Source organism: Mya arenaria, chromosome 9 (genome assembly GCF_026914265.1).
Source record: "Mya arenaria isolate MELC-2E11 chromosome 9, ASM2691426v1".
NCBI classification, from domain to species: domain Eukaryota; kingdom Metazoa; phylum Mollusca; class Bivalvia; order Myida; family Myidae; genus Mya; species Mya arenaria.
In genome coordinates, this window is record NC_069130.1 from 32,235,020 (window position 1) to 32,246,820 (window position 11,801).

At 36.9% G+C, this 11,801-nt stretch overlaps 1 protein-coding gene across 1 annotated transcript in view; it reads right to left on the reverse strand.

Annotated features, from left to right (window-relative positions):
- The window catches only part of LOC128246569 (uncharacterized), a 20,300-nt gene extending 11,503 nt beyond the window's left edge, over positions 1 to 8,797 (reverse strand). The window contains exons 1-2 of the mRNA XM_052964831.1: positions 8,094 to 8,797; positions 2,975 to 3,168 (exon numbers count right to left, since the gene is read on the reverse strand). Of these exons, the coding sequence (XP_052820791.1) occupies positions 2,975 to 3,168; positions 8,094 to 8,536 (637 nt within the window). The 5' untranslated portion in view covers positions 8,537 to 8,797. The remainder of the gene's footprint in view (positions 1 to 2,974; positions 3,169 to 8,093) is intronic.
- Between the last annotated feature and the right edge of the window lie 3,004 nt (positions 8,798 to 11,801).

An 11,801-nucleotide genomic window follows, 5' to 3' on the forward strand; every position in this document is an offset into this window, starting at 1 on the left:
AGTAGTAGTAGTAGGTAGTAGTAGGTAGTAGTAGTAGTAGGTAGTAGTAGGTAGTAGTAGTAGTATGTAGTAGGTAGTAGTAGGTAGGTAGTAGTAGTAGTAGGTAGTAGGTAGTAGGTAGTAGTAGTAGTAGTAGTAGTAGTAGGTAGTAGGTAGTAGTAGTAGTAGTAGTAGTAGTAGGTAGTAGGTAGTAGGTAGTAGGTAGTAGTAGTAGTAGGTAGTAGGTAGTAGGTAGTAGGTAGTAGTAGGTAGTAGTAGTAGTAGGTAGTAGGTAGTAGTAGTAGTAGGTAGTACGTAGTAGGTAGTAGGTAGTAGGTAGTAGGTAGTAGTAGTAGTAGTAGGTAGTAGGTAGTAGGTAGAAGGTAGTAGGTAGTAGGTAGTAGGTAGTAGGTAGTAGGTAGTAGTAGTAGTAGTAGGTAGTAGGTAGTAGGTAGTAGGTAGTAGGTAGTAGTAGTAGTAGGTAGTAGGTAGTAGGTAGTAGTAGTAGTAGTAGGTAGTAGGTAGTAGGTAGTAGGTAGTAGTAGTAGTAGGTAGTAGGTAGTAGGTAGTAGTAGTAGTAGTAGGTAGTAGGTAGTAGGTAGTAGGTAGTAGTAGTAGTAGTAGGTAGTAGGTAGTAGGTAGTAGGTAGTAGTAGTAGGTAGTAGGTAGTAGGTAGTAGGTAGTAGGTAGTAGTAGTAGTAGTAGGTAGTAGGTAGTAGGTAGTAGGTAGTAGTAGTAGGTAGTAGGTAGTAGGTAGTAGGTAGTAGTAGTAGGTAGTAGGTAGTAGGTAGTAGGTAGTAGTAGGTAGAAGGTAGTAGGTAGTAGGTAGTAGTAGTAGGTAGTAGGTAGTAGGTAGTAGGTAGTAGTAGTAGGTAGTAGGTAGTAGGTAGTAGGTAGTAGTAGTAGTAGTAGTAGTAGTAGTAGTAGGTAGTAGGTAGTAGTAGTAGGTAGGTAGTAGTAGTAGTAGTAGTGGTAGGTGTAGTAGTAGTAGTAGGTAGTAGTAGTAGTAGGTAGTAGTAGTAGTAGTAGTAGTAGTAGTAGTAGTAGTAGTAGTAGTAGTAGTAGTAGTAGGTAGTAGGTAGTAGTAGTAGGTAGGTAGTAGTAGTAGTAGTAGTTGTAGTAGAAGTAGTAGTAGTAGGTAGTAGTAGTAGTAGGTAGTAGTAGTAGTAGTAGTAGTAGTAGTAGTAGTAGTAGTAGTAGTAGGTAGTAGGTAGTAGTAGTAGGTAGGTAGTAGTAGTAGTAGTAGTAGTAGTAGTAGTAGTAGTAGTAGTAGTAGTAGTAGTAGTAGTAGTAGTAGTAGTAGTAGTAGGTAGTAGTAGGTAGTAGTAGGTAGTAGTAGTAGTAGTAGTAGTAGGTAGTAGTAGTAGGTAGTAGTAGTAGGTAGTAGTAGGTAGTAGTAGGTAGTAGTAGTAGTAGTAGTAGTAGGTAGTAGTAGTAGTAGTAGTAGTAGGTAGTAGTAGTAGTAGGTAGTAGTAGGTAGTAGTAGGTAGTAGTAGTAGTAGGTAGTAGTAGGTAGTAGTAGTAGTAGTAGTAGTAGTAGTAGTAGGTAGTAGTAGTAGTAGTAGTAGTAGTAGTAGTAGTAGTAGGTAGTAGTAGTAGTAGGTAGTAGTAGTAGGTAGTAGTAGTAGTAGTAGTAGTAGTAGTAAGTAGTAGTAGTAGGTAGTAGTAGTAGTAGTAGTAGTAGTAGTAGTAGTAGTAGTAGTAGTAGTAGTAGTAGTAGTAGTAGTAGTAGTAGTAGGTAGTAGTAGTAGTAGTAGTAGGTAGTAGTAGGTAGTAGTAGTAGTAGTAGTAGTAGTAGTAGTAGTAGTAGTAGTAGTAGTAGTAGTAGTAGTAGTAGTAGTAGTAGTAGTAGTAGGAGGAGGAGGAGGAGGAGGGGGAGGAGGAGGAGACGGAGGAGGAGGAGGAGGAGGAGGAGGAGGAGGAGGAGGAGGAGGAGTAGTAGTAGTAGTAGTAGTAGTAGTAGTAGTAGTAGTAGTAGTAGTAGTAGTAGTAGTAGTAGTAGTAGTAGTAGTAGTAGTAGTAGTAGTAGTAGTAGTAGTAGTAGTAGGTAGTAGTAGGTAGTAGTAGTAGGTAGTGGTAGTAGTGGTAGTAGTGGTAGTGGTGGTGGTGGTGGTGGTGGTAGTGGTGGTAGTGGTGGTAGGTAGTAGTAGTAGTAGTAGGTAGTAGGTGGTAGTAGTAGTAGTAGTAGTAGTAGGTAGTAGTAGTAGTAGTAGTAGTAGTAGTAGTAGTAGTAGTAGTAGTAGTAGTAGTAGTAGTAGTAGTAGTAGTAGTAGTAGTAGTAGTAGTAGTAGTATTTTCCGGATATGGGTTTAAAGTCGGACACTTTATACGGGAACTTGTCTGAATTCAGTCGTCGCTACATAAAATGGAAATAGGCCAACTTCCATAAAGTTTAAACTTTTTACTAAATATATAAAATGATGAAATAGTTTACTGTAGACTTGTACGAAATTGTTTGAGTACCCACTGAAAAAACCGCGATTTGTGTTGTTCAACTTAAATTATACTTCTTTATTTTCATAAATTCGATAGTAGACTAATCACTTTTAATTATTATTTTTTATCCATTTAAATGATTTCAAATCATTCTCTTTCTGTGACATTTTTTATGTTTTCGTTGTTCGAAATTGGAACTAGTTCATGCATTTCCGTGCACAAGCCGAGTTCCAGCTATCAAACATATCAGACATATTGGAGACAATATTGGAGACAATGTATCTGCCATGGGCTGTCGTGAATGATCGAAAAATCGGTAAGATATCCTTCACTCGGGATGGGCAACGTATATCCTCATTCCGACTCGTGGAAGATACTGTAATCCCAACTTCAATTTAATCCCCCTCGATGGATATCAGTACAGAGATTGTATGCAATACTTGAACACCGACTTCGCCCGAGATTCAAGGAATCGGACTCGAGCACGATTCATATCCAAATACGTACAGCAGCAGCTTATATAAAGTATATATGTGTATATATGAATGAATAGACCTACCTGTGGAGAACATGGTTGAGGCGTACGGAAATATATACCAGCCCTTCGAGACAGGAAGGGCCGTAAGCACGTTGTCTAGGAATGGGTGTTGTGGTGTGATGCCGATGAAATCATTCGAGAAACCCCATGGTTCGGTGAAACGGACTATCACGCTGGAATTTTGCCTCAGAGCTAGGGTTTCCAACGAAGATACGCTGAAAATGAAACGTAAATGTGGTTGACGATGATTTTGCAAGTATTGCAACGTTTAAACTTAAGAAAATGGATAAGCACGATTAATGTGTGCACACGTGAAGGATGACAAGTGCAATCTGGATCGTAATAGTTTATAATTATGGCGTGTTTTAGTTCTTTTTAGTATACGTGTTAATGTCAATTTACCGTTACAAGCTTTGAAACAGTAATTTATCCTTGAATGATATAATTCAGAGTTCTGGAGTCTATGGTCATCTAAAGGCCGTATGAAACGTCTTTGACCTGTTGGTATACTCATTATGAAGAACGCCATAGTAGCAAGTGATGTTCAGGTTCAACACGGTGCTGTTCACAAGGTTTACACTTATGTTTGCCCAGCGATTGGCAATCGGCAATCAACATTCGATATCATGTAATGAATTTCCTATGTCTAACTGGAATGTCGAGGAGCTGGAATGAACCCTAGCTCGACATTCTGTATCATGTAATGAATTTCCTATGTCTAACTGGAATGTCGAGGAGCTGGAATGAACCCTAGCTCGACATTCTGTATCATGTAATGAATTTCCTATGTCTAACTGGAATGTCGAGGAGCTGGAATGAACCCTAGCTCGACATTCTGTATCATGTAGTGAATTTCCTATGTCTAACTGGAATGTCGAGGAGCTGGAATGAACCCTAGCTCGACATTCTGTATCATGTAGTGAATTTCCTATGTCTAACTGGAATGTCGAGGAGCTGGAATGAACCCTAGCTCAACATTCTATATTATGTAGTGAATTTCCTATGTCTAACTGGAATGTCGAGGAGCTGGACGGAACCCTAGCTCGACATTCTGTATCATGTTCTGAATTTCCTATGTCTAACTGGAATGTCGAGGAGCTGGAATGAATCTAGCTAGACATTCTATATCATGTTAGGAATTTCCTATGTCTAACTGGAATGTCGAGGAGCTGGAATGAACCCTAGCTCGACATTCTGTATCATGTAGTGAATTTCCTTTGTCTAACTGGAATGTCGAGGAGCTAGACGGAACCCTAGCTCGACATTCTGTATCATGTAGTGAATTTCCTTTGTCTAACTGGAATGTCGAGGAGCTAGACGGAACCCTAGCTCGACATTCTGTATCATGTAGTGAATTTCCTATGTTTAACTGGAATGTCGAGGAGCTAGACGGAACCCTAGCTCGACATTCTGTATTATGTAGTGAATTTCCTATGTCTAACTGGAATGTCGAGGAGCTGATCGGAACCCTTGCTCGACATTCTATATTATGTAGTGAATTTCCTATGTCTAACCGGAATGTCGAGGAGCTAGACGGAACCCTAGCTCGACATTCTGTATTATGTGGTGAATTTCCTATGTCTAACTGGAAAGTCGAGGAGCTGATCGGAACCCTAGCTCGACATTCTATATTATGTAGTGAATTTCCTATGTCTAACTGGAATATCGAGGAGCTGATCGGAACCCTAGCTCGACATTCTATATTATGTAGTTAATTTTCTATGTCTAACTGGAATGTCGAGGAGCTGATCGGAACCCTAGCTCGACATTCTATATTATGTAGTTAATTTCCTATGTCTAACTGGAATGTCGAGGAGCTGGAATGAACCCTAGCTCAACATTCTATATTATGTAGTTAATTTCCTATGTCTAACTGGAATGTCGAGGAGCTGGAATGAACCCTAGCTCGACATTCTATATTATGTAGTTAATTTCCTGTCTAACTGGAATGTCGAAAAGCTGGAATGAACCCTAGCTCAACATTCTATATCATGTAGAGAATTTCCTATGTCTAACTGGAATGTCGAGGAGCTGGAATGAACCCTAGCTCGATATTCTATAGTATATACTATATAGAAAAAGTTCAGTGTCAAGCTGGAATTACACTTTCTATCTTCTCTATCGAACAGTCACTATTTCCTATTGAATTAGCTGAAAGTCTTGATCTGGATTATCCGGTGCAGGGGCGTAGCTGGCCCTCTATTTGTGTGGATTTATAATTATAACAGGGGGTTCGGGGGCAATTTCCACTCAGAAAATTTTGAAAACCATGGTGCATTCTGATATGCTCTATTTAGTACTGGAAAATGGACAGTTTTACTATCACGTAGTCAAGTACGCATACTGCAACTTTGGCTGATTTTTTTTTTTTTAATCATGTTGATTCAGCCGCGTACTCGCGTATAGGCAGCTACGCGCCTGCCTTGTGATGGTTGCCATTTTCAACACAACTAGAAGATTGCATTAACAATATTAGTGTTAGTTATAAGACCAGGCTTTAACAGTCTTTGAATTGGTCTCTTACTCTTTGTGATAACAGGTATGTACTTATAGTGTTACCATAACCCAGGATGTATAACAAATCACATGTATATGGCATTTTTATGCTCCCCATATCTCGGATACATATCATATAAAATTACAACCAGAGTATCTTCAGTGTCAGTAATTGACAAAGAGAGAGGCCAATTCCCATTGATCTTTAACATTACTTAAAGGTTTGAGTTTCCTTAACCACGATGTATTACTATTTATTTAATACTCAATAAACCCATTACTTGATACCTTGCCTTATGTGGAGTATGCAAGCCGTTTCCATGGAGACATACAAAATACCCGTTTCCATCCTAGTACTCCATCCATCAATAGAATGCCCAGAAAAAGAATACTAAATTACATTGTAGATGCTTTTAATAATATTTATATGAATATGATGTACAGGCAATTTTTGTTCAACGAATACGTGTCTGAAACAGCATCGATCAGTAATAACATTTAAATGATGAATCGTTGCGTAGGTTTGTCTTGTTATAAAATATCATATAATGATACTCGTAAGAGAAATTTTTGTAACGGTTTAGCGGTACAAACCGCTTTAGGTGAACCGAACTGATTACTTTGTTTGCAAAATTGATCTCGACTGATAATAAAAGTTCGAATTTGATTAAACGAAACCAGAATACGGTGAGAGACATTTATTATCAGTTGAAAACTATGTACACTTCACTGTATGTAGAAACCATTCGATTCGTACCAGCTTAATTTATGGTTGCCATTAAAAAAAAACTATCATGTAGCTTAGGTTTCATTGTCACATCCCCAACAGCCATTCATGGAGAGCACTAAAAGTTGAGCACCTTTCATATACGCATTTAGAGCACGCAGTACTTAAATATTACGCAGGGATGCAATGGTTTTGTTTTACACTAGAAAGGAAGCGGTTGATTTTAGCCAGTATCTAAGGAAATGTATAAGAAATATCTTATGCTCAATCAAGGTTAAGTTATTTAGTTACTACTACATCAATGCTTTTAAATGTTAAACATTATTTATTCATATATTCGAAGGATGTGTCTGCCGATTGTGTTTTAATGGTATTCTCATTTCAAGGTTTATCAGAGTACATCGTGTAGGATTTGCCTGTAAAGTACTTTCACTTTTCTTGATATGTTTGCATAGAAGGCCACAGTATAAAGAAAATGTATTTGCGTATTCGTATGTTAATCATGTGTAATTTCTTTCAAAAGAGGTATTATTATTATTATTATTATTATTATTATTATTATTATTAAAGCATATTTTATGTATGCATTATTTTTTTTATTAACTTCTTTGTAAGTATGCAAATACGCCTGACTTGACTTGACTACCTCAATACCATGTAAAATTGGCTTGCTTTGTGGGGTTTTCATAATTTGAACGTTAAATCTGTATTCACATTTTATCTGCATTCTATATAAAGTAAACCAGACTCTAAATTCATTAATTCAGAATTATTAAGTAAGCAACACTGCCAAATCATAGAATCTATGTGTAAACCACAGTTCCGTACAGTATGTTTGTTATATCAAGCCGTGTACACAGGTTGTGTTATCTTTCAGTTTGCGTTGTTTAAAGCTGCACTCTCACAGATTGAACGTTTTGACAGTTTTTTTTGTTTGTTTTTTTTGTCTTTGAACGATCCAAAGTTTGCGAAAATCCATGAAATTCAGGTAAATAAGACTGCTGACAAAAAATTGATCGCAAATATTTATTTTTAAGTTTAAAAATTGATTTCATTTTTCTTAAACCGTTAACGGTTTAGATCATAAAACATAATCTACGAACTGATTTTTTGTCAGCAATCTTATATCATTGGTTTGCAGATACTAACGCAAAAATTTGCACTTTCCAAGACAAAAAATAAAAAAGTTGTAAAAATGGTTAATCTGTGAGAGTGCAGCTTTAAGGTGTTCGAAAGCCGAATATACATCAACTCCATCAGCCCTCACCTTTAAACTATTACATCTTTCTGTTTTTGTTATCATCGATTTACAATTATACATGTACTCGTATATCACTTGTCACGGAACGTTAAACTGTGTTAACCGTATTTATGTATCGCATTTTTTACAATTTGGATAAAGAGGTTTGGGTTCAGTGAACTGTAATCGAGGCTGGTTTAGGACCTTTAAAATGCGGAGTTATATACTGTATAAACCATGATATATCATATTGTTTACCTATACGAAACAACACAACTATCTGTGAGTTGTGAGTTTTTTTCCCGCTTATTGAATTATAAAATTGTAGAAGCGAATAGTTAATTTTATGCAACCTAAAACATGCAATATTCCGATGTAGCCAATAACCATTGAACATACACGTAATTCATTAAACGTGAGATGATTGCATTATCATTAATCAGAGGTTTGATAAGTCTAACCCATACGTGATCCGCATAGGTCATCACTCTGGTGTACGAGAATGGGTGATTATGACTCTTAAATAAATAAACACATCCACATGTATCTTGAATCATGTGTTTTTCGGTCGACAAGTACCTAAGATAAGAACCTTTATATTTAACAGTCGTTTATATGTAACAGTAATACCCATATATACTCGAGGGGGTGTGGTGTACTAAAGAAACGTCACGTACCTCTTCTTAGAAACGAGGTCCATGTCGACGTACCAACCGCCATATTTATGGAGCACGAGATAACGTGCAGCGTCCGCGCGCATCACCCAGTGCCCGTACGCATCATACGTCCGCCGGAAGTGGGGATAGTGCACATCGATTAACCGATTAATCGACGTTTTATTCCACAGTGTGTAAGTATAGTCTTGGTGGTGTTGTAGCCAGGAGGCCTGGGCATTTCGAAGCCGGTCTGGCAAAGTATCGCTAGTTTCGTAAAAGAATATTTGATGAATTCGTTTCGGTATTTTACCAACGACTGTCCGATTTCTAGATCCACACTTAAGGCAGTTGTTGTAGTTATGCGTACATGTTACATATTCCGACACTATATACTCCGATATTCGTCCTATAAATATAAGAATGGAAAGCGCTAGGACTCCAAGCACAATGAATACTTTGTTCATGGCAACTGTGTTCAATACTAAAATCCAGCAGTATGCATTAAAACTTCCCGGAACACTAATATTGTACAGTTGTTAGTCAAGCCTTTGTCATCGTCTTAAACGCGTGATAGTATGCATCTTGGTTATAAATGGAGTAAAACAGAAAATACATGACCATGAATCAAGCGCGGTTTAACAAATGATAAAATAGCTCGCCTCAAATCTGTATCTAAGGTCTAGGTGATACGGATTTTGTTATCAAAATGGCTTTGTCATATCAAAAAGCACACTGATAAGTCTTATTTACCCTGGTTTCAAGCCAGTTAGAGCCTGAAATAAAATATGAAATGCTTCCCTTACCACGAAGGCCCAAAAAAATATGCCCGACTCGTATAACTTTAATACTAAGTATTTCATACAGTAACGCATGAGAAGAAAGTGATAAGTTGTAATAATATTTTAGCTGTGTCTTTACACAATTCACGAGCGGCCCAGGGAAGGGGCCGTTCGGCACCCACCCCCACTCCTAAAAAAGTAATAAAATACGCCCAAATTATCAATAATGTTTTAATAGAATACACCCTAAACACAGCTGCCAACGCTTCAAACCAAATATATTTCGGTCCTGGGTGAAGCACGCAAGTCAAACCCTTACTAACGACCCCACTAACGTCAAATCCTGGAGCAACCCCTGCAATTGGCCTGGTCTTTTTTCTAAATGGTCATATGTATGTAAATAATCTATCAGTTCTGTTCTGTTCTGTTTTGTGCTGTTCTACTTTGTAGCTTGTTCATAACAAATAAGTGATATGTCATGTTATCAGGTATCGATATATTGTGATACTGAAACGTATTGATACGCACATCGGCAGAATATCGTTACTTTTCTTGTTTAAGGTATGCTATACATATTTTTGCTCTTGACATCCGGGTTCATCGATATATTTTGATGAACATGTTTTGTTTGAACAATATCAATATCATTATTAGTATATGTTGTAAACACGAAATAATATGATGAATAGAATAATAATGATTACAAATTATTACCTTTTGTTCCGTTTCGCGATACGCCATGGACTTATTGCGATATGGTTTTCCTTCATTTGTATTTTAGTATTACATGTGATGGATAGAAGAAGAATTTATTTGTACGTGCACCACATACTAATTTATTAACGTAGAGTATTCTTATTAAGCCCAGCAATAATATATAATCGTTATTTTTGTTGAATGTTGTAAGTTTTTCCTGTATTTTCGTCAAATTGCAAAGTGTTGAACGATTATAGTGTGAATGGAGAGTATAATATTCACTGTTATACCGTTCATCGATATTTATGCTTTACAATTATTGATGCCGCGTGGAAATGCGTTGTCAGTAAGAGATCGGTATCGATGTTGTGGGAGGGTCGCGTGATCAAATATTAATAATTGTAAAATAAATCCATAAATTATGTTTGATAAACATGAAAACAAAATATGTATAAATTGATTAAAGATAAAAGAAACATCAACATACAAAAACGGATGTCTTATACCGTAGGTATTCAATGAAAATTCAATGACATTTCATTCATAAAACAGTATCAATGATTTAATGTAGGAACTGTACGTTGCCCATCTATGCATTAAGCATAACAGTTACTGTAGCAATGTCGTATTATAGTATTTTAAATACATTTAGACTCGTGTTGGCGTCACGGCGTCGAGCCATTGTGCAGCCAACAGGCACAGGCAGACCTTGGTCCCCTCAAAATAAACAAAAAATTGCATTAAGAAAGTCACGTGTTATGCAAATCTCGTAGTGACGTTATGCGCGCAAACTTTAGACAATACTTTCGGTATTGTTATTGCGATAAATGCATCAAACTGGAGGTTAAAAATGTCAAAAAAGTTAAGCGAACTCATTTGGATATACATGTACATACATTTCGATAAGTTTCTTCACTAAAAGATACTGGCTCTGGGACTTTGGTTCGATCAAGGTTATGTGTGGTATGATTATTGTAATACACATGTGTATCATTTTATATATAATACAGCTTATATTGCACTCTGCTAAATAAGCCATATTTATTTAAGTACTGCCATTTCTATCAAGGGAAGCAAATTATGTCAATTCATATTGACATAAAATTATTTGGGTTATTTCCCTTGGTTATAACTTGGACCACATAACAGGAAGTTTTCAAACAAAGTACCTTCCCTTAAATTGCCAAAATTCCTCAGAGAGAACAAAGAAAAACAATCAAAGTCAAATCTTCAATATCTGTAAAAAGTGTTTGACATCCTTTGAATATCTAATACTGTAGATTCAGAGGGGAAAAGAGTGCAAAGAACAACGAAAATGACGAGTAATTGGTTCTCCTGGAGTTCGAGACCCAGCCAGGTAATGTGGTTAATTTTCAACAAATTTTCTAAATCTTGGGCGCTACCTGTCAATAAACAAGAACCGGTTGCACGTAACTTTGATAACGAAAAGCCAGCATTAATGAGGTGTGGCGGGGATAATTTGGGAGCACATATCCCTGATCAGATCAAAATAAAGATAAAACAAAATGAATATATGTATTAACTTGTTCATTCTTTTTAAAGATGGTGTTGAGCTGTCAGAATTACAGCAGAGGTCCCTTCTCGGGGTTGATAAAGCAGCTATATTGTGACAAAGCCAAGGTTAGTTGCAGAAAAATGCACAATATCGAGCAATAGCAGATGCCTTTTTAGACTGTCGGCTGCACAGTCTTTAGAGACCGGTATTTCAGAAACGCGACTAGTCGCCTGACACGACATATTGAACATGAATATATTAATACACACCACCTGCGTAGCAACAGAACTACTTACGTGAATGTGGGGCGTCAAGTACCTGCTTATGTGTATTTAACGCGTTATTGCCTTTTTTATGACAAACATTGCGTGTTACTCTTAGTATAGTTGTACCGTTGCAATTTGGTAAGTTTTATTGAACAAAATAATGAAAAATAATGAAAGTATAGCATTTACATACGAAGTCATTTTACCCTACATCCAATAGTAAGCTACACCACATGTTTGCACCCCGTGTGACGTCACACATATCCCGGCATTCAAGACTGACCCGGCAAACCCCGGCAAAGAACTTATTTTATGAATGAAAGCTATTAAGAAATAAATCATACGCGGTTAAAGAGTTCATGTCATGTAATATTTTGTGAAATAGCTTTTATGTTTCAAATGATTTTTTTCAGCGGCAATCGAACTATTGTATTTGTTTGAGTAAATTATTTGGATTATACCTATCACAGTG